Raw genomic sequence first — 22951 nt, forward strand, 5'->3', positions numbered from 1 at the left:
GGTGTGAGATACTGAAACTTTGGTGAATACTGCACACTCTGGGTATGATGAATCTTTGTCCAGACCACTTCCAGTTTATGCATTCTCTGTTGACTGGAGCCCCAACTTGGCTTAGTTGTGTCATTTTCAGACTGGCAACGCTGTCTGTGAGAATGAGAAGGGACAAGAAAATATGTATGAGAACTATTAAATGTCATGAGAAAAGACTTTCTATGCAGAGAGTTGGCTATGTATATCTAGTTACCTTTTATAAAGAAGGCTGCAACTGCATAGATGTCATCTTTGGTGCTTGGAGTCAGTGGACAGCTTTGTGACTGTTGCTGTAATGTTGGAGGTCTTGGATGATTTTTAACAAGTGCATATATATTACATAACATACATTTACATACTATAAACAAATACAATTTTAAGACATGCATAATTTGTAATATTAAATATATCTTGCACAAAGCTCTGTCTCAAAAAAAAGAATAAAAATAAAAAATAGAGCTGAGGTGCCCTATAGTGATTGGCAGCAAATGATTTTTAGAAATCGACGCAGTACCTGTAACAATATACACATTTTGTGTGATTTTACAGATGAGTTCAAGTAACCCTCTGCAAGTTTTAGGGCAAACTACATAATTAAAGTAATATTAAGTCCCATATTTTTCGCACTATAAGGCGCACTTACAAATCCAGTGCTCCTTATGTATGAATTTTACCATTCAAGTATTTAGAAGCAGTGAAGCCATTCTGCTGAATACAGCATTATACAGGAGTTTCAGTTTAGTTATCCAGCAGTATTAGCATTAGGTGCTAACTGCGCTAATATTTAGCTTTTTGCCCGTTCAGAGGCGAGTATATTGGCCTGTAGCCAGAGCCTTTACAATGTTAAAACAAGCTACATGAGTTTAATAGAACACTCAGGGTTCCTAAGGAAAGTCTGGAAATCTAAGCTTACTGTAAAAACAAAATAGAAGTGCTTTACTCACCCACATAAACAGTTTTCAAATGTGTGTAGAATAGCGTTCAGCACTTGTTTAATGTCTAACTCTTCAGATTTTTTGTTGTTGTAATTAGTTTTGTTTGGTTAGGTTAGCTGTTCTGAATTAGAAGGAAAACATGTTTTTTTTGACACTGTTTCTTACCAGTGTCACATAATGCACCTTATAATCCGGTGCACCTTAAGTCTGAAAATATTTGTTGAAAGTGCGCCTTATAGTGCGAAAAATACAGTATGCTGTAAACCAGTTAATAGGGCACCTCAGCTCTAGCCTATACCCACTTCCCACAGGGGCCGTCCGGCATTTTGTCATACCCCTGTACCAACCCCCCACCCCCCCGGGTGGTGGACGAATCTTCATATAGCTGCCATTATACACCTTTAATACAAGCAAGTTAATACAACACATTCATGATAGCTGAAATAAGTAGGCATTACAGAAACACATATACTCTCAATTGCAATGTCTTTAATATAGATATGATCAATTAAAGTGCCATTTTCAGTGGTTGCATCTTTTACAATTTGAGTGAAGCCATTATGCTGCATCATTTCACTCACTGTATTGGACACAAAAAGGTTTTCATTGAAGTCACCCATAATCATTTTTCCTCCTGCAAACGTGTCAATGACACTGATTACATTTGACAGCTTGTTAACAAATGCTTTTAAACTGTATGAAGGTGGTCTATACACAATTGCAGCTGTTGAGTTCAGGTGGGGAATAGTAAACTGCATGCACTCTATGTTCATACAGGGTAAATCAACAAAACTACAGTTGATCTGTGTTTTGTAATACACACCAACACCACCATGTTCTTTTTCTTTCAACTTAGCAAAGAGTTCCTCACTTTTGTCATATGAAACAGACCTTGGGCTGTTGCAGAATGAAAATCCACTTATTTGTAGATCATTTTCACTATGACTTGACTGTATCCATGTTTCTGTCATGCAAATAATATCAGCTTCCATATACCTTTTGTCTTGTTTTATGTCTTCCAGGTGACATGACAACCCTTGAACATTGTGCAGAAGTACTTTACATGATAATGATGACAGATGTGTTTCTCTAAGTGGCTCCACAAATGCGGGCATAGTTTGCATGAAACTTTCTATATCAGGTTTTGCATAAATAGCTGTTTCCTTGAAATCTTCTATAATGAGACCTTCCAGAGAAGTCACACGACTTAATGCCACATATGCTTGTCCAGGTGCAAATATCTTTTTAAGTGACACAACAGCTTTATCCACAGTTAGACCTTGTACTTTGTGAATAGTGCAAGCCCAAGATAATTTCAGGGGAAACTGTCGTCGTATGCCACCACTTCTTGTGACTCTCTCTTCTTCTGGTTCAATTGGTGTAGCCTTTTCCAGTTCTGGTTTTAAGGATGGCCGTTTTGCTCGTAAGGCTCTACCAGCTCTTTCATTGTCAAATGTCACATATACTTTTGATGGGAAATCTTCGCCAGGATTAAAATGTATATCACTAACTGTACCAAAAGCACCATTCACAAGTCCATCTGAAACATCAATGTTTTTAAGGAGCATGACTCTTGCATTAACTGCAATGTGAAGTGATCGTGAAAGACATGTCTTGCAAACATTGCTGTGGTGGCCCTTTACTTTTTGAAAGTGTCCAGTTTTCGGGTCTCTCTCATAATCTTGTGCTCGAATAACTATGGTATCTTTGCATGTCTTGTGAAGCATTTCTCTATTGTGGTCATCAACTTCATTATTTGTGGCATAAATATTCAAATTAGAAGTCATGTGTTCTTCACCAGTTTCGCACTGTTTCAGCATACTTATATCTTTTTCCAACAATGGATGAGACTTCTGTCGTTTCCTTAATCGATTGAGCAACTGTGCAAATTCCACATCTTTCTGTCTCATTATCTGACTCAACTCAGCCAAAGCAAAATGGTCTTGCCACAGATTCATTCCCACATGATCAGCATATAAAGCTTTACCCTTAACTGGATTGAGCTGATAAAAGTCTCCAACTGCGATGATAGAAACCTTTCCAAAAGGTGAATAATCTCCAGTTTGTTTGATCTGCCTCAGTCTGCCATGAACATATGCAAGGAGTTTGTGATCAACCATTGAAATTTCATCAATAATTAATATATCCAGGTTTCCCAACTTTGTTCTCAGAGAATTAATTTTCTCATCTCCCAGTGGTTGATATGGTAGCTTTACATCTGTACCAATAGCTAAAGAAGTATGTATTGTTGCAGCATTAATGTTATAAGCACTTACACCAGTTGGAGCTGTCAGTAACACACGTGTGTCATCAGGATTATTTGATAAGCGAGATAGGATACGATGTGCTTCATAATGTATTGCTTTAATCAGCATAGATTTCCCTACACCTCCAGGGCCTGATATAAACACATGAAAGGGTTCTGGAGTGTCACCACGTGCCTTTTGTAAACACCAGTGTCGGATTTTATAAAATATCTGGGACTGTGTCTCATTCATTGAACGTAGTAAAGCCATAGCTTCTTCCTTTGGCATGTTATGAGAATTATCCTGTAATGAATAGATTTCCTTGGGAAAAAGGTCAGGTATGATGTCACTGTTTTCAGTTATTTCTGGAATTTCCTTCTGTTTCTGCTCAATGCATTCTAAACGTTCACGCTCAGTCTCTGGACAAAGTTGTGCCCATGCATCTTCCATTGGACCATGTGCATCTAGGTCTTCCTGAGCTTTGTCTATGGAGTCACTCTCTTTTTCAAACATGGCCATATTTGTGTCTACTGTGAGTTTCACTGAGACAAGTTCATTATCAGAATATTTCACAGACCCAGTTTCATAAAACTCTTGATATGTCTGGAAAGTGGATGGTTTTAGTTGTGATTTGAGGTAGTGAGGCAAAAACAACTCTAAAATGCTTTCATAATATTTCTCTGGATTTTTTGTTGGTGAGAAACGGGCATATCGAATCACAGCAGCTTCTGTTCGTGACCTTTTCTTGGCAAATCCTGATCCTTTCAAAAGTTTGATGCTGTCACTGGATGAATGCTCTGATTTAGACAATATTCTATATTCTGATGCAAACCTTGCCAAACACATTTCTTCAAATTCCTTGCTTTTAGGTCTGTTCTTATATCTGTCAGAAATGCTGTACATCCAAATATTGTCACCGTCATCATCGCTGCACTGAGCTTTCCTCTGTATGACATTTAGTGGAAGACTCATTCTGATTGTGTCACCAGTTGGAACAAATTGCACTTTGCGAGATGCCTGTTTTAATTTCATATTCGTAAGACGATACACACTTTCTTGAGCTGAAACTTCACGATTATGCAAGAAAACACTGCCAAGTTTGCGCATAGCTTGTTTAGCATCAAGATTGCCTTGCTCTGACGCTTCTTTTTGTGCATGTGACAACAACAGCCCCATTTCTCTCTCTGCTTTTGATATGTATGAGATTATATAAACAATACAGGAATATGCATCGACTACAAACTGTATGTCCATATTTGCATTCCATGCTTTTAGAAGATCTGTGTTATACTGATTCACCCAAACATCACATGGTTTCCTCTTCAACACAACACTGGTTTTCTTGGTCATTGTTTGATATGCTGCTTCAAAGATTTCTTGATTTATATCAAGGGAAGCAAATAAAGAGTCAACAGAGTCAAATGTGGCCTCAGTATTTAATAAAGCATTTCTGACTCCTTTTAATATTGTACTTGCTAATTCTACTTCCATCGTCTTTGTGGATTTGCTAGCTTTTTCATTTTCATCATTATTGTCATTTTTATGTTCCTCAGTCTTACATCGTGTAATAAATGTTCTGTTACTTGGAGGACGTGGAAAGTTAAATCTGCATGTTGTTCCCTTTTTTTTGCATGTTTTTGAGTGTCTCTTGCTGTGCATCTGAACTTGTGACACTATGTCATGCATTTCTCTGTCCTCATCTGAAGGCAATTCACATGTGACATACTGATTAATAAACTGACAAACACGCACATCATCATCTCTGTCTATCTGTGGAGCATCTTTTACCCAGAAAAGACAATGAGTGTGAGGTGAACCACGATTCTGGAACTCAACTCTCATGAAAAAATCAGTGATCTCTCCAATCGGTTTGGCTTCAGACATGATGACATCTTTTAGGAAACAGTGAAATCGATGGTCAAACATTCTAGCAGCAGTCACAGGGTTACTTTTCAGCAGGTGACATCTCTCTGACCAATCAAGCTCATCAGCTGATGCATGTTTTCCTTCTTGTTTCAGGATTGTTTGCATGAGTTCTGGCCACCGGAGGTCAGCAGAGGAAAACGAAGCAAACCAGGTTGGAATTCCTAGTTGTCTGACCATTGCAAACAAATCTTTCTGCACGCTTTGCCAGAACACTGGCGTACCTCTGATAGGTTTCAAGAATTTATAGCCTTCATCAAAATGTAAAATGCGTCGTAAGGATTCATGGTTTGTCAACATTTCTGAAGTAACTTCAGATTTCTGTGTGGAATGTCCTTTTCTCAATGCGATTGATACATTTGATACAACCTGATTTAGTTCTGACAAATACTGGCCATAAAAGATAAAGTCCAAGTTTTTAGCAAATCTTCCATCTGCATTGAGTATTCTTGAGTTTAAATATTGACATAATGTCAGCCTTTCTGGTCTTGTCTCATGAAAAGTTCCTGTGCCTTTAGGGAACAGAACTGGGAAGCATTTGGCCTCGTTTGACTCATCAGTTAATAGCCTGACTGGATTATTTCCTTCTGCTGGTGCTACAGACATGATTCCATCAAAATGCTGATCCAGAACCTCTTGTGCTACATCAACAGGTTGTAAACAAGTATCCATAAACATGCCATGCTGTTGTCGGTCAAGAAGAGTTTCATCAATGTTCTCATCCTCATTGGTATGGTCAGTGTGTTCCTCATTACCAGCTTGTTCACTTTGGTCATCACACTCATCTGCTTCTGCAGTGTTGCTCAGTGGATTAATCCAATCATTGTTGAATTTAACATCACTGTAGAATTTGTTATGGTTTTTGAGGTACATCAGTGCATTTTGAATTTTCTCTGGGTGAACAAATTCATACTTATAATGTCCCTTGTATGTCAACTTTCTTTTCAATTTCACACGGATCATGAGATCAGCATGTTCTGATCTTGGTAATAGCTCAGCTGCATCAGCTACATTTGATGGCACACAGGTTATTGGGCCTACGACAGAGCTCTGTGATCCTTTTGGCAGCGGCACAATCTTCATGAATGGTATATGCATTGCAATCAAATGACATTCCAATGAATTTAATGTTTGCAATTCATGAGGGACTGGATCTAGTGACAGATTATTCACAACACTCTGTTCTGGCATTTTTGCATTACAAATCTTTCTGTGACAAGTATAACAAATCCAAAGAGAACCAGCCGGGCTACTTTTAATGGCACAATCTACATCACAGCTCTCATTGCAAATATGCAAATAATCCTCAGTGATGCACCTTTCCGCTATACATGCAACTGCTGGATCTTTTTTCAAATATTCATGTTTTCGACATCGTATGACTTGGTGTTTGAACAGAGCTCTGTGACAAACTGCACACACGTATTCTGGACCTGTGCTTATTTTGTTTTTGAACTGTGTAATTACAAAATCAGTTTCTTTTCTTTTGTTTTTATTAATTTGTCTTCTTTCTATGTTTCTGTTTTTCACACCCTGGGCAAATGAGCTGTCTGTTTTGTATTTTGAAATTGAAATCTGCTTTACATGCTCTCTGTGCTCGTCATCTGTATTGTACTTAAGTACACTCAATTGTTTGACATGCTCTCTGTGCTCGTCATCTGTATTGTACTTAAGTACACTCAATTGTTTGACATGCTCTCTGTGCTCGTCATCTGTATTGTACTTAATTACACTCAACTGTTTGACATGTGCTCTGTGCTCGTCATCTGTATTGTACTTAATTACACTCAACTGTTTGACATGTGCTCTGTGCTCGTCATCTGTATTGTACTTAATTACACTCAATTGTTTGACATGCTCTCTGTGCTCGTCATCTGTATTGTACTTTATTACACTCAATTGTTTGACATGCTCTCTGTGCTCGTCATCTGTATTGTACTTAATTACACTCAATTGTTTGACATGCTCTCTGTGCTCATCATCTGTATTGTACTTAATTACACTCAATTGTTTGACATGCTCTTTGTGCTCGTCATCTGTATTGTACTTAATTACACTCAATTGTTTGACATGCTCTCGGTGTTCCTTGTCCGTATTGTATTTCATTACACTTGAATGTTTTTTGTACTCTCTGTATTCCTGATCTGTGGCATATTTACGTTTACTTGTTTTTTTAAGGTGATTCCTGTAATCTTCATTTTCAGAATATTTTTTGACACTTTCAGATTTTTTGCCTGTATTGGTCACTGCATGAATATTGCTCAACTGCTCTTTTTTTAACACAATTCCGGAAATCCTCATTTTCATGGTACTTTGTCATAATTTTCCTAACTTTGTCCTCTTTGTTTTGTTCATTTGTTTCATACTGTCTTTTCATACTTTGAAGTTTGCGACGGCTTGATGCAGATTCAGGTTGTAGGTTCCTACAGCGGGCTGAACACAGTCCAGAACACTCACTGTCACTTACTTTCATGCACATTACCACTTCATAATGTGACTCATTACAGTGTTTCAGATAAATTCCAGACTGTTGATGGTTGCGAGCACCTGAATCATAGTGTGTACTGAACTTCAACCATTTACTGTTAGTGTATGTGAAAATATCTACTTCAAGTAGATCTGCAGCAGCTTGAAGTTCAACCTCTGTGGCCCATGTTCCAGTATATTTTATTCTGGAGGTCCTAATATAATCAGAAAGAGAGCAGTACCCTTCTCTGAGATGCCGAACATAACAAGCCTCATTTTTCTCCATGTGTCTCACAACAGTACGTCTGATTTTTAAGTGCTCTGTTTCACTCCCAGTGATTGCAAAAGCCAGACATCTAAAGAAGCAATTACCATCCCCTGTTATCCTCTGCGTTTCACAAGGTTCTCCTACTGAAGTCAATTCACACAGTTGCTTCTGTCTAGATTCATTGTACACAACATTGAGTTTCAGACACAGGTTTTTTTGTTGCTGCACTGTTATTGGACCATACTGAAAGCTTTCGCTTGGAGTCTCGCTCATAAACATGACATCAGAGTCACTTGTGAGAACCTGATTGGCTGAACTTGTCACATGTTTAGCTTTCCTTTCTGCTGTAACCTGCGGTTCACTATTTGCTTTCAGACGTTGAATTTTGCACACATCATGTTTAGCTTTTACTGCTTCACTATAGAGCAGCCTGTTGCTTACCCTGTCTTTCACAGTGTTCATTTTATCTGCAGCATCTTTCAGTTCATTCCTCACATTTACACCCTCAGTTACCTGCGTTTGTGCTTCAGAAGTCTGCTGCCCCATGTAATTTGAAACCACTACAACACCAGTTACTTCAAACGGCTCACCTTCTGCTTGCAATGACAAACCCAGGATTGTAATGTGATCTAGAACAGATTCCAAGTTAGCATGACAGGCTAGTAAACTTGTACCTGTACCATCCAGTGCACCGTGTGTGTTTCGTGCATGCGAGTCAATTATGGCATACCAAGAATCTTGTTTGATGATAGCACATGTATTCACTTTTATTGTAAATAGACAAGCATCAAACTGAGATAGCACTCTTACAATAGCTTCATCATGTGACATGTAGACATTCTCCATTTCTCCATAATCAGTAACACCAAACAGTCCAACAAACATGTCATCACTGCAATTCAGTGCAAACCTGTGACCATTAAGTGTGTACTCCGTGGGCAAGTCTCTAATAAACAAGTAACCTGAATCATCATGAATCCTGCCTGCATCTCTTATGCTGCTATACAGTTTGTCGCCATTCAGGAGGACATTATCCACATCTGTTGCAGTCCAGGTTAACACATTCTTCAACTTAGACATCAGTATGGCTGTAACACTATTAGCAACACATTGCTTGTTACTGTTCCTACCAAACTGTGGATGCTGCTGGTTGAAGGAGCCACTCACGGTCAATCTCTGGGGACTCAGAACACACACAGATGAAGATGTCTGGATTATACCAACATTTTCAGGACATTTTGAGCCAGAGGCAGGTTTATCAGAGTTTTTTGGCAGAGTTAGCTTGTAAGATTTTGAGCCAGAGGCAGTTTGATAGGCAGTTTGATACGCATTTTCAGCCAGAGGCAGTTTGACAGGGTTTTTGCATTGTATTTGGTGCAGCTTCTCAATGGGAGAAGGCAAGTTTTGGACCTTTTTTTCATGGGCAAAAGGCATAAGCCCGTCAGTCAGAGCCTTTTGGGTATGGGGATGAGGCCTAACCCCGTCAGTCACTGATGAGTCACTTTTAACAGTGGCCTCCAAAACTGGTGAGCTGTGGTTCACAGGAACAGAGTCAGTCAGGACCTTTTTGTCAAGGGGTAAAGGCATAACCCTGTCAGTCGGAACCACAGCCATGCCAGCAGCTCGACCACGCTGGACCGCCATCCTCTCCTTCGCCGCCGACGAGCGCCGTGAAGCCTTGGTACGGGGCATCTAGGGGAGAAAAACATTGTATTTTACTGAGCGTCAAATAATAGCAATATGCAAAAATAGTTACTTTCATTTGTATTCAACATATCCACAAAAAAAGGGTAATTTTTCCATTTCAAGACCTCAATACATTAAAAACTGTGTCAATTAAACCTTTTTCAAACAACAGCAAATCAACCTACTACAAAATGCATCTGCATGTTTTCAAAACCATTAGAAACAAAACATTACAAAATAATTCTGCAGTGTAGTCACTTCAGCAATGTTAAAGTCTATATTCATATACAGAGAGGACAATTTTACAAGCTGGTCAGCTGTAAATTAATGACACCTTCAGCCTCAAATAAATTAATTGTAAAATCTGGTAAATACATGAAGCATATCATACAGTATGCATATTGAATATCTAAAGCAGTACCACTTATGGGGTCACCTAGAAAAAAATACCAAACAGTAGTTTTACATATGTTTTACCAGACTACAATATTGTTAGTACATATTAACTTTGCATATAAGCTGAATCATTCTGTTTATTAGCTTAACTATTTGAGTGTGTGTGTGTGTCTTCTGAGTTGTTTCTGCAGCCTTCTCTCCAAGTCTTCTTGCTTCTTCCATTGCAGCACAGCAGCTGAAGTCAATGAGCCAGTCATCATGTGTTTTATGATTTTGCAATACCAGCTACTTGTTATTCCCTTGAGCATCAGTTTTACGTGTAATTTCTGCTGAAACCCTACACTACACTAGAGTTTAAACAATCAGCACTGCAAAAAATACTCAATCATTTGTTTTGAAAATGCATTGCACAAATAAAGCTTTGTCAATTTCCACAAGATGATGTTGTAAGTGTCATCCTGTGAAGATAAGGTATTAATCCTCTGCATAAAGCTACACAGCTACAGTAGTCATTTAGATCATCAAAGTAAAATACTTCACTTCACATAAAACATACCTTCAACTGAGGAAGCAATAGAAGTGTCGATCCACAAGTCATTCCCAGAAAACAAATACACAAAGACAGGGGACAAAAATGTTAATTATTGTCAGATTATTTACAAATATATTTTTTTAAAATAACCAAGCACTCACATTTGAATAGGAATTATAATGCCATATACCCGTTTTCTGAAACAGTGGAAAACATTTATATACAAACTATCCTTAGTTTAAGTATCTTAACAATTTGCCTTTAGTACAAGCTAGAATGATTAAATAATTTTGTAAAACAAATACTAAATTTGAATCTTCTAGTATATTCATATCTTATACAATTAAATAAAGCACCCATAATATTGACTATAATCAGTGTTGGGAAAGTTACTTTTAAAATGCATTCTGCTTCCGAATACAACTACAGAACAGGCTAAATAAAATAAAGAATTCAGAAGCATGTATGATGCAGCTGTTTTTCCTCTTTTATTGGCATATTGCATTTTGATAACTACAGCAATATTTGACAATGTTCATTCCCCCTCACTTGTATTGAAATAATAAATGCTGCAAATTACATTTTCAGCATAGTCACCACAATGTGCATATGCTAACCTTCAGATTTCCCATGCACCCTGTACCATCTAGGGCTGCATAATATTGGCAAACCCCACATTGCAGTGTGTGTCTGTGTATACATACATACATACATATATATATATATATATATATATATATATATATATATATATATATATATATATATATATATATATATATATATATATACACTGCAAAGTGGTGTTTGCCAATACATCTCCACAAATGTGTGGAGATGTGTTGCTTACGTAACGTATTCGAGGCCAATGACTTTCTCAAAACTAAACAGCTTTACAGAAGCTTTAGAGCAGTCCAGTCCAGGATGGGCTTTAAGCCGCATTTCTGTTCTTCTTGAGTGCATTAAACAATTGGAAACCCCTTACCATTATCGGCCTGAGTATTACAAATGCGTAAATGACAATTGATAATAAAAGTAATAAGTAAGCAATTAAAAAAAAATGGGTTATAATCCCTAATAACTCTAAACTGTTTGCTGATATATTGATTCAGGCTTTCCAAACATCCTTCCGAAAGCATGTTTGAATATGGGTCTTTTTCTGGCAGTTTTACGTTAAAATATACACTAGGGTAGCACAGTTTGACAGGGTAGCAAAGCTCAGATGGAAGCCTAGTTCAAATCGTTCAAGTCGTGGTTTTATTCTCTTAGTTTTTTTCATAATAGCAATTAATGTTCTCATTTTAAAAATATCTATTAAGGTAGCCTACATATTCTACTTATTTCCTGTGATAGATATTATTTAACAAATACTAATTGACAACATTTGTATAGGCCTAGAAACACAAGTTGTAGAGGGTAAATTATACATTTTCTTTATGCACAGTGCCTGGCCTTGTTACCTCCAGGAGAGTAATTAGGTGATTCAAAACACCTGCTTATTATTATAAGTCTCTATATTTTTACTTCTCTTAAAACAAAAATAATGAATATATTAATTAAAAGGCACATTCTTGCTTACTGTACCTATGGATACATTTGTTTCGCTGGGTAAAACAATGGAAATATGCCCTCAAAGGTCCTTATGGTGTGGGTGTTTACGTTAGTCAATTTAGAGTACCACTCGGCATTTTGGTGCAAATAGCACAGTGGGTTTAAATAAAAATAAATAAATACACTAATTCATGAGTGTTCACAGCACATTATCTTTACTCAAGGGATGCTTTGTTCAAATAATTGACATACATATTTCCAAGAGTGCAAAATACATTTTAGCTAAAGAGCACTTTTTACTACACTGAATTCATGTTCGCCAAATAAAGCTAAATGTTAGACATACATTGAATATGGGCAATTTTTGCACATTTTTAAAATACATTTGATTACTGCATTAGATTATCTTCCCTGAGCGCACATGGGTAAAAGTTAAATGACTCAATAAATATAATAAACGCAAACATTAAAAAATAATAAGGTGCATGATCAAAACACTTGACATCTTAAATCATCGTGCAAGAATATTAATGTATTTTACCAGCTTTCTGAATGCTACCCGTTTATCTTCTGCACTTTGCCGCATCACCAAAAACTAAACTACCAACTACAGGTCTATTTATTATATTTTATTTTTTTGTTTTTTTTTCTTTTTTTCCTGACACGTGTGTACTTGTGTATGTCTGTATATAACATGCTTGAAACAGTCAATTTTCCCCTAAGGGAATAAATATTTTATGTTATATTCTCTTTTATTATCTTATTTTATTAACACTCTATTCAAATCTAAGTTAAACTTGGAACATCTTTCTTGTCGTTTTGTTCAAAGCGTTTGTACATCGTTTTGCCTCAACATGCCTTTTGACTTTTAAAATCCTCCATCTACAGGCGGCCGCATGTGAGCATTTAAGGTGGAACTGAACTCTAGACGCTGCTGAAGCGAACTTGAGCCTCGTTACAAAACTAGCTATATAATACGACCTCACTACGCCCAAATACAAACAACCCAACTTCACGGACTGTTAAGAGAAGTAAAAATCGCTATTACATGACATTCACCTCCCTATACAACAATAAAATACACAAATTTATCACATTATCATCAGAGCTCAGAACAATTGGTCTTACCTGCAGAAACGCAATTTAGAAAGGCCGAACGTCCGCTGCTGACAGGAAATGACTTGCTGATCAGCGCTATTTCAAAATAAAAGCCCGGACAGTGAAGCTGTTAACTACGTACCTAAAAAACTTAAATATTAATGATCAGTGGAAAACATTTGATAATTTTATTCCCAACAATAAAATAATAATGAATTATTAAAAAGAAACAATCTTGGCATGAAATGACTTACTAATTAGCCCAAGGTGCTGCCACAAATCATTAGAAATGTTTTTTTGCTTATATCTCCCAAACAAAACTTTATCCTAAAAATCACATAAAACATGCACTAAAATTCATAGAATTTTAAGTTCAGTCATGAACAAAAATGTTCACCTACACACAATGGAGCAGCTATGTCATGTGCAAACTATTCAAATGAATTCTTCTAAAAAAAAATAAGTTACTAATAATATAAAGTTATTATTATATTATATTATAAATATTATTAACTCAATAAATATACAACTCAAATTAGTCATTTCTGTCATTAAAACAATTACAAAACATCGTATGGAGCCCAAACTATAGTAAGACTTTCCAACGCCATATAATGAGCATAAACCAATTTGGCCATATAACAGCTGTACAAGTATCAACGCTTAAGGCCTCATAAAGTTCTCATGACATATAAATAACTGTTTCTCAGAGACTATAAGGCCATGCGGCTGATTTTTTTGCATGCTTTATCTCTAAGAGTGAATTTCTAATAACAACGTAGGCTATACAGCAAATAGAGTACCTGCCATTTGCCAATCAAATTTCAGTATTCATATGAAGTGGTTAACATTGACCAATCTTCATGAAATTTAAATAGTATTTATATGACAACCATTTGTGATCGCCCTTAAATAAAACATTTTAATAAAGATTTCACTTCAAGGGGGCAGTATTGTAAAACGTGTGCAAACATTCATAGTGGACCTTGCAGGTACATAATATTACTTATACTCAACCAAGATATTCTTTTATTGTGTGCCATAATATATTTAACAAAATATGCCATAATGACAGAATCAAAATACTGTATTGGCCAAGTATGCTAACACCTACAAAGACCAAATCATAAGACTAGACTAATCGACTAATAATGGAGGATAAGTTTATGTAATCCAACCACTATAATTATCCTAATTACCCTAATTAGTAGATGCTAAAGGACATCAGCAAAGCTATTTTTTACAGCCATTTTTGGCTGTAACTTTGGGTCTGAATAACACAGAGACATTTTTTGTAAATGCTTAGTAGACCTGAGTTGTACCATGAGTGCTTGAATCCGCAATTGCCACTTGCGCCTTTATTTAATCTTAATAGAGGATAGACAGGTTTTATTTATTGTGTACATAGCATAAACCCATACTAGCACTAAATCAGGAAACACTCTTTAGTAGGAAAGGACTAGTTAACTATCAATATATGGATACTATCAAGATATGGATCTTATTATGTTTTAAAAGCATGGGCATGTTTTTTTTTTTGTTTGTTTTTTGCCTGCTACCTAAATTGTACATTGTTTCAAATAAACCCATAGTTAAAGTAAATTATGGCACTTGGGTCTGATGCTTTAATTATGATATATATATATATATATATATATATATATATATATATATATATATATATATATATATATATATATATATAGATTTGGCTTGCAGTTTGATATGTCAGATACCTGATGTTAAGCGGGTTTGACAATGAAAGAATTAATAAATAAATGAATGAATTATGGTTTTGGCTACTTCAAATTATTATTGTGACATCAAACCTATACCACAATTTCTGGCATTACATGTGAAAAGTGTATAGAAAAAAAGGCATAGATGCAAACGTCATGTAGCCGTTACAATTTTCATTCGTAATGCTTAGGGCGCAAAATCTGACAAATTACACAAATCAGCAAACTAACAATGCCTTTATTTTTCAAGACAAAATACAACAAAATAGGGCTCAATCACAACACATAAAAACTTCAAAACCAGATTAAAATATTATAACATATTAAAAACTACATCAGGCTAACAAATAAGTGTAATTATCGTGACTAATAGTCAAATTTAACATTATCAAATAAAAAAAATGTACAACAAAACAAAAAATAATAATATTATTAATAACTCCGTGGCTAAGGAGATGGTCAGGTGCACTTTTTCACTGAAGACCCGAGAAGGCATACTACTTTAACTCTGGACCTTTTGGATGTGTTCCTCGCAGAGCTGGAGCTCAAGTTCCGTTGTGCCCTCTGAAATGTGGCAGCTGCTCATCTCCGCGTCCGTAGTAGTGGATGAGCTGACACTAAACACCTTGGCTTCAACTAGGCTCACCTGTACGCAGAGAGAATATGGCAAACAGAAATCAATTGTCAGTGTGGCAAAGAAAATTGTTTAAAGTAAACTTGGCAATACATACAGTGTGTAGAGTATTTACCGTTTTGCCAACAGGCATCGCGCTGTCTTAGCTCAGGCTTGTTTTTTCATGGGCCGGGGGATGTCTTGTGGCGAACGACAGAATGGTCACGGTCACGTCTGTTGTTTAGAACAATACCGAGATCCCATGTGCCCTTTAAACATGAACAATAAACAAACTCATTAGGACGGCGTAAACATCGCTACATTTCTGTATGAGAACAACCCTCACTTAGGGGTTTCTTCACGTTTGTTAAGAGCAAAGGGGTCCCGTTCTTTTCAGCCTTTAGAAACCACTGCCTTTTACCGGGGCTGAATATGACGGAGTGGTGGAACTACTCCCGGTCGGTCGGGAACATTGCATCAAACAAATCTGTGCTAATCGCAGAAAACGTAATTTTATAAACCTGGTGGATAAACCAAGATAGTGTCTCAATCTCTGTCTTAAGCTGTTTGCTGGGCCATCTTTTGCCTGGAAGAAGCATCCTCAGATAACGACAGTGCGCTCCTTCTATCTAGGCAGCGCATAACAGTATGAAGGTACACTTTTAACCTTAGTTTGGACATGCCCAGGCTTATCAACAGTACCTTGTCTAGATTTGCTAAAGAAAAAACGTTGTCTGGACATGACAACGATAAGTCTGGGCATGTCTAAACGAATGTTATAAGTAGCTGCAGGGCGCTTACTCCATACTGCCACGCGCTGTCTAGATAGAAGGACCCAGGACGCTTCTTTCCTCAAAGCAAAAGATGGCAAGTCCGACAAAACAGCCCAAGATCGAGACTGAGACGCTATCTGGATTCATCCACCAGGTTTCCCCGATTAAATTTTCTGCAACCAGCTCCGAGTTCTTTAATGCAGTGATCCAGACCGACCGGGAGGAATTCCACGACGCCGTCGTATTCAGCCCGGGTAAAAGGCAGAGGTTTCTGCAAGCGCAACAGAACGGGACCCCTTTGCGCTTAACAAACGTCAGGAAAACCCTAAGTGAGTGATGTTCTCATACAGAAATATATCGCTGTTTATCTATGCAACGTCCTAATATATTTGTTTGTTTATTTGTTGTCCAGGTTTCAAGGGAACATCGGACTACGACGTCCTGCTAAACTACAAAACAGACGTGACGGTGACCACTGTGCCGTTCGCCGCAAGACATCCCCCCGCGGATGAAAAAACAACCCTGCGTGAAGTTAGTGCGATGCCTGCTGGGAAAACGGTAAATACTCTATACACTCCATGTATTGCTAGTAATCTTTGAACATTTTTTTTGCCACACTGACAGTTCATTTCGGTTGCCCTTATTATCTCTGCCTACAGGTCAGCCTAGTTGAATGCAAGGTGTTCAGTGTCAGCCCATCCTCTTCTACAGTGAAGGTACGAGGTACAGACCGGGAGGTGAGGAGCTGCCGCATTTCGGACGGCACAGCGGAACTTCAGCTGCAGCTCTGGGAGAAGCATATTGAGAAGGTACAGAATTTGAAGTCCTACGCCTTCTCTCGCCTGTCTACGCGGGTCTTCAACGGGAAAGTCCAACTCACCACCACATTAGCCACTGAGTGCACAGTTGTGGCAGACCTTCCGGTGTCCGAGGCGTCCGGTAGCTCCGAGGATGCCCAGCTGATGTCAGTAGCTGGAGCTATTCTAGCACTGGAAATCAGAGCTACCATGAAGTGCCCACAGTGCGGCAGTAGACAGGACACTTTTAAAGACTCTACCAAGTTCCACCGGTGTCAGAACTGCCGCATGATGCAGAAGGGGAATATGTTTCTCAGGCTGCTCTCGGGAACAATTAAGGTCGCAGGGCAGCAGGAGCGGCATACGCTGTCTGTCAGCAATCGGGCACTGGAAGCTTATATCAAGCGCTACAACCTCCAGAGCTTGCTAAACGTAGAGGAAATCGAGGAGCACTTCCTTGAACAATCTCAGATCTCAGTGTCGTTTGACAATGAGCTTCGGGTGATTGAGTTGCTACAGCCTGACACAGAGGCTCTCTGCGCAGCAGAGGAAGAGGCCACGGCCGGTGAGTTTAGCAGCGCGGAGTAAAGCAGCGCGGAGCAAAGCTGTGCAGTACAAGACCAGAACTCGCTAACGGAAATGTGAGTACATGTAAATAGTTTTATAGTGTTTATAGTTTATGGTTGGTGTTTATAAGTACAGTTTGAATTTTATTATAGTATTTATTATTTTCCATTCTTCTTATTATTTAATTAGACCAGTTAGTTTCTGTTTGCAAATGTTTGTTTTAAATGTACTTTAAGATTAATAATATAAATAATTAATACTTAGTTGTTGTTGTTGTTTTTGTTGTTTTTGGTTAAGTTAAAATGTTAAGTTTGACTATTAATCGGTTGACGATACTTACAGTTATTTGATAGCCTTTCGTTATTACTAATATGTTCTAATATTTTGATCTGGTTTAAAGTTTATATGTCTGATTTGTGATTAAACCGTTTTTTTATGGTATTCTGTCTTTAATAATAAAAGCTTCGTTCATGTACTTATTTGTCTAATTTGTCTGATTGTTTAGCCCTAAGCATTATAAAGGTAAAATCGCTCCATGATGTTTGGGTTTGAAACTTACTGAATTTATTTAATTTAATTTAATTTAATTTAATTTAATTTAATGTAATTGCATGTTTAATTATCCAAAGATAATTTAAAAAATCCTAACAAGCAGTGTGAATCTTTCATTACTAACTCCATTGCTAATTACTCAATAAAAATGAGGTCAGTGCTGTTCCCCAAACAGGTAATTAGGATATTAGGATAATTCACTAGTTTTACATATAAAATACATATTCAAATTTGTTTCCCTATTTTTTTTTACTTTTAAAACACATTAAACATTAAAACATAACATTGCAATTTTGTTTTAGTTTTAGTTTTTGCAGGGGTGGTTGCAAATACGTGAGATTAACCATTTCATATAATATGTTCATTTCATTAACCAAGGCAAGCAGAAGAAGTAAAAAAAAAAAACAACTTTTAACAATTTTTCCTAAATCTTCAAACTAAAAAACATGTCAGTTTAACCCGTAACATAACAGGAGGGTAAATGGCTACAATTGCACAATACTGCATTTGTTTTCTTATTGTGGCCAAAATACCCTGTGTGTTTGTATGTTTTTGTTGGATTTTACCTTGCTATTTTGCGTGTATTTGTTATCTACTCAAGAATTAAAGTATCTCATAGTAAATGTACATGTACAACCAAGTTTAAGATGTGTACAATTTTAAAAGAATTGTTAAAAGAATGGTTTATTAAAACTGAGAAAATTATTAGGTTAACAGATTATTTATTAAAACTTGGGGAATAATTTATTAAATGAACAAAACAATTTATTAAAACGCAGGGAATTATTTATGAAATTAAGAGAACAATTTATTAAAACGTAGGGAATTATTTATTAAATTAAGAGGACTATTTATAGAAACTGAGGAAATTATTTATTAAATTAAGAGAACGATTTATTGGAATTACTTATGAAAAAAACATATTTTTAAAACTTAAAACAGAACTATTTATAAAAACTGACTGAATTATTTATTAAATTAACAGTGCTATTTATTAATAGTGAAGGATATTTAGGTAGAATTTATCTGTGAAAGCAGCTGGAGTCATTTCAAAAACAGTTTAAACCAAGAGTAAAATAGTATTTTTGTTATGATTTAAAGTGCTTATATTAAGTGAGTAACACTAGGACTAAGTGCAATTAATCTGTGATAACAGATTCATTTCAATACATGTCTAAACATAAAGTAAAATAACAATTGTTATAATGGAAAGGGCCTTTATTTTGATATCTTGACATAATGTGACACCTATAAGGAATCTACTATCAGGACTAAGTGCAATTGACCTTTATTGACTTTTATTCTGTGTATCTCCACACGCTATTGCTGTAATCTTTCCTGTATGCGCGATCTAGGAAACTAGGGCTAGTTTGACCAAGCATTTGGAAGTGGAGACTGGTTTGCCCGCAGTCAGAAAAGGTAAAAGAGCGCTAGAGCTGCTCTCACCATCTAACCAATTAGTTTGAATAGGTGGGAGTTGTGCCCGCCCACTGAGTTTGATGATTGATGTTGACAGATTTAATTATTTCATAGTGCAACGGCCCATGAAATAATTAAATACATATTTAAATAATTTTAAACATTTTAAGTTAAACATGTAATGATATATATATATATATATATATATATATATATATATATATATATATATATATATATATATATATATATATATATTCCACAATAAACTAATAAAAAAAATGTTACATTAAATTATTTATGCTTCGTTTTCATATTTAAATAAATACATTATTTAATTAATTAAATCAAATTTTTTATATTTATTTAACGTTTAATCAACCATTTCTTTATTCATTTATGGTCATATGGTCAAATAGCCATCCATATTATAAAAACTGTGGGAATTATTTATTAAATAAAAATATATATCGGAGCTCAGGGAATTATTTATTAAATTATCAAAACAATTTATTAAAACAAAGGGAATTATTTACTACATTAAGGAAAGTAATGTCTCACCCCTGCCAGGCCCCTCCATTATCCGCTGTAGCAGCAGACAGCTGAAGGGCTCGCCTGCGTCAGCAGGCTGCAGAGATGTTCGGCAGCGGTGAGCCATTACTTTCTTTAGTGTAGTAAATAATGAATATGCCTTAATAAAAAAAAATAATAAAAAAAAATATATATTTCTCCGCCATCTTGTCTTTTTTCTGAAGCAGCTGGAGAAGCGAGTCGCAATGCATGGTGGGATACAGTACACCACGAAGATAGCTCTCCATGCACACTCCAGAAATAGGAGCGCAGTAGTACACCATCAGGGTAGGCAGATTGAGTACTGAAGTAATATGTAGTATGCCATTCAGAATACACCAAGAAATGGCTGTAACTTGTAACTTCTCCAACACCTGCAATATATCTTTTGGTGGATTTTTTGTTCCACGCATGTTCGTGTCCACACACAAGAAGTTGATTTTTGCTGTTGACGAGTTGGGAGCGACAATAGACTCTAGATAAGGTCATTGAAGCAAAACATGGGGTGAGTTATCAGCTTTATGGAATTGTTTTTAATTGCTCTCTGTCTCGAACATGTACATATGCGTTTTAGATAATCAAATACATGGTGTGGTTATGAAAATATTGGTTTGTGGTGAGCTCTGGGGGAAGAGAAATCACGCAACCCCATCATTTGACGCAAAATCAATCAGACTTTACCTTGACTGCAAGGCACATTGAGAGTGACCCTTATGTTCACTGTGCCTGAGCATTTACAACAAACAGGAATTGAACAACAACAACAACAAAATAATCCTTCAACAAACCAAAACAGAGCAAACCTAATAAACATTAAAAGAAAATACTATTAAGTGATGAAAAATTAATGTTTGATAAGAATTTAAAATAAAAGGACAGATAAAAGGGTAATATAAAAAAGGTTAAATTCATTAAAAGTAACCAAGATTAAGTTAAATCTACCTATTACCTTATCAATACACGTCCTATTGGACATTTAACATAGACAAAAAGCCTACTGCATCTTGTAGCTTAAATTATATAAATATATAAACATTTTACTCTTAGTGTGCTTTATAAACCATGATACAAACCGAACCATGTGTGCAACATACCATTGCATCCCTAACATACATAGACGTATTATGCAGAAGTTCACAGAATTACAAACATGAACCTGTTTCTTCACCCAGAAGAATCTGCAAAACATACCAGTTTGCAATGAGAATGAAAGCCATCTTCTGTTATTGATCAGCCTCCTAATGCCATGAAATGCTACAAAACATGAACTTCACTTTCTGAAACTTCAGGACTAATTATTTGGTCCTCTGTGTCAGATTTGACAGAACTGTTCAAAACATATTTATAGCTTAAAAGTAAAAACATATGACAACGCCTGCTTCTGGATATAAAAATTACATATGGCTTAATTGTATCTTAATTTTACATAGACATAATTGCAACCTGTTTTATTATGTTCACTTGTCAAAAAGGTCTATTCTGCATGTTTGAGAATTTTAACTGTAAAAGTAAAAATTAATCCAATTTAAATGCAATTTTATACATTTTGTATTTTTTGGGTTTTATATGTTTTTTTAATATGTTTTATATGTTTGATTTTATATATATCTTTATAAAATATTTTAACTTAAAAAAAATAATAATTATCAGGCTATATAGGCAAGCTTACTTAAAAAAAACCTACAAGGCTGAACATTATGTACTGTTGTATAAACAAAATCAGAAATATTAAACAACCAAAATAGCCCAAAACTTCTAAAGGTAAAAAAGTACTATATTAGCTTACATGTGTTTTACCTAAGAATACATGAGCATTACATTCAACATACATCAAACAATCATAACATTTATGACCATTTATAACCTCCATTATTGCACACTTCAAAACTTTAGTGTATTTGTATACTTTATCATTTGTATAACTTCATGACCCTATAACGCCTGTTTGTTTTTCAGGTTTAATGTAAATGTGTAGTCGATAACAAGAGCGATGTGTCAGAAATATACATTTCCACCAATAAGGCATCAACAGTTCAAAAAACCCTCTGGGTGACTACCAAACCTTAAAAGCAGTTACTCAAAAAGGAATACCTTAACATAAAAAACACAATAGAATAGACCTTCATTATTATAAAAATAGTACATTTACCCTTTCACACATGGTAATCACTAGAGGTATATAGAAAGTACTTAAATGCTAAATATATGCTAATATAAATGAGTCTTCAGGAGGCTCTACAGTGATAAATTAACTATTGTGCATTTATACCATTTATTGCTATTTTCAAACCTAAATGAACAGAAGACAGGAACCTTTCACCCTATCAGCACATAAATGTACATACATATATAGACTGACAATATGATCTTGATTCCAAATTGGATATTTTTTCCTTCTACAATGGCCAAAAAGAGATTTTGCAGTTCTAGAGCCAATTTTATCGCTTTTTTCAAACCTAAATGGACACAAGACAAGAACCCTTGACCCTATCATCACAAAAACTTACATTCTTATAAAGACAGACCATATGATCCTGACTACCAATTCTGAGCCAAATCAGACTTTTCTTTGCACTGCATTGTTATAGTGAGAAATTTTCAGCAGGTTAAATGAAGTCTCTTGCTGCACTCTGGTGGTCATTTGGTGAAACAGCTACAGGTTAATAATGGTAAATTAAAGCTCTGCTGTTCTCTATAGCTCATTTGATCTTGCTTGTCTTGATGGATGAACATCTTTATTCTTCTTGATCATGCTGATCAGCCTCATTGTTCATTCTTGTTCTTGCTCCA

General features: G+C 36.0%; 2 protein-coding genes across 2 annotated transcripts; one reads left to right on the forward strand and one right to left on the reverse strand.

Moving 5' to 3' along the window:
• Positions 1-1192: 1192 nt before the first annotated feature.
• On the reverse strand, positions 1193-10620 carry LOC125781000 (uncharacterized). Its single transcript, XM_049463631.1, has 3 exons — positions 10507-10620; positions 8543-9560; positions 1193-7116 (listed from the first exon to the last, which is right to left on the reverse strand). The coding sequence occupies exons 1-3, from the start codon at positions 10546-10548 to the stop codon at positions 1367-1369; spliced, it is 6810 nt and encodes a 2269-aa protein (XP_049319588.1). The 5' UTR covers positions 10549-10620; the 3' UTR covers positions 1193-1366.
• A 5727-nt stretch (positions 10621-16347) lies between these two features.
• LOC107197436 (uncharacterized) lies at positions 16348-17906 on the forward strand. The gene is made up of 3 exons (XM_015604303.3): positions 16348-16585; positions 16669-16814; positions 16916-17906. The coding sequence occupies exons 1-3, from the start codon at positions 16348-16350 to the stop codon at positions 17639-17641; spliced, it is 1110 nt and encodes a 369-aa protein (XP_015459789.2). The 3' UTR covers positions 17642-17906.
• Positions 17907-22951: the final 5045 nt, after the last annotated feature.

The sequence above is a fragment of the Astyanax mexicanus genome, chromosome 14 (assembly GCF_023375975.1).
Source record: "Astyanax mexicanus isolate ESR-SI-001 chromosome 14, AstMex3_surface, whole genome shotgun sequence".
NCBI classification, from domain to species: Eukaryota; Metazoa; Chordata; class Actinopteri; order Characiformes; family Acestrorhamphidae; genus Astyanax; species Astyanax mexicanus.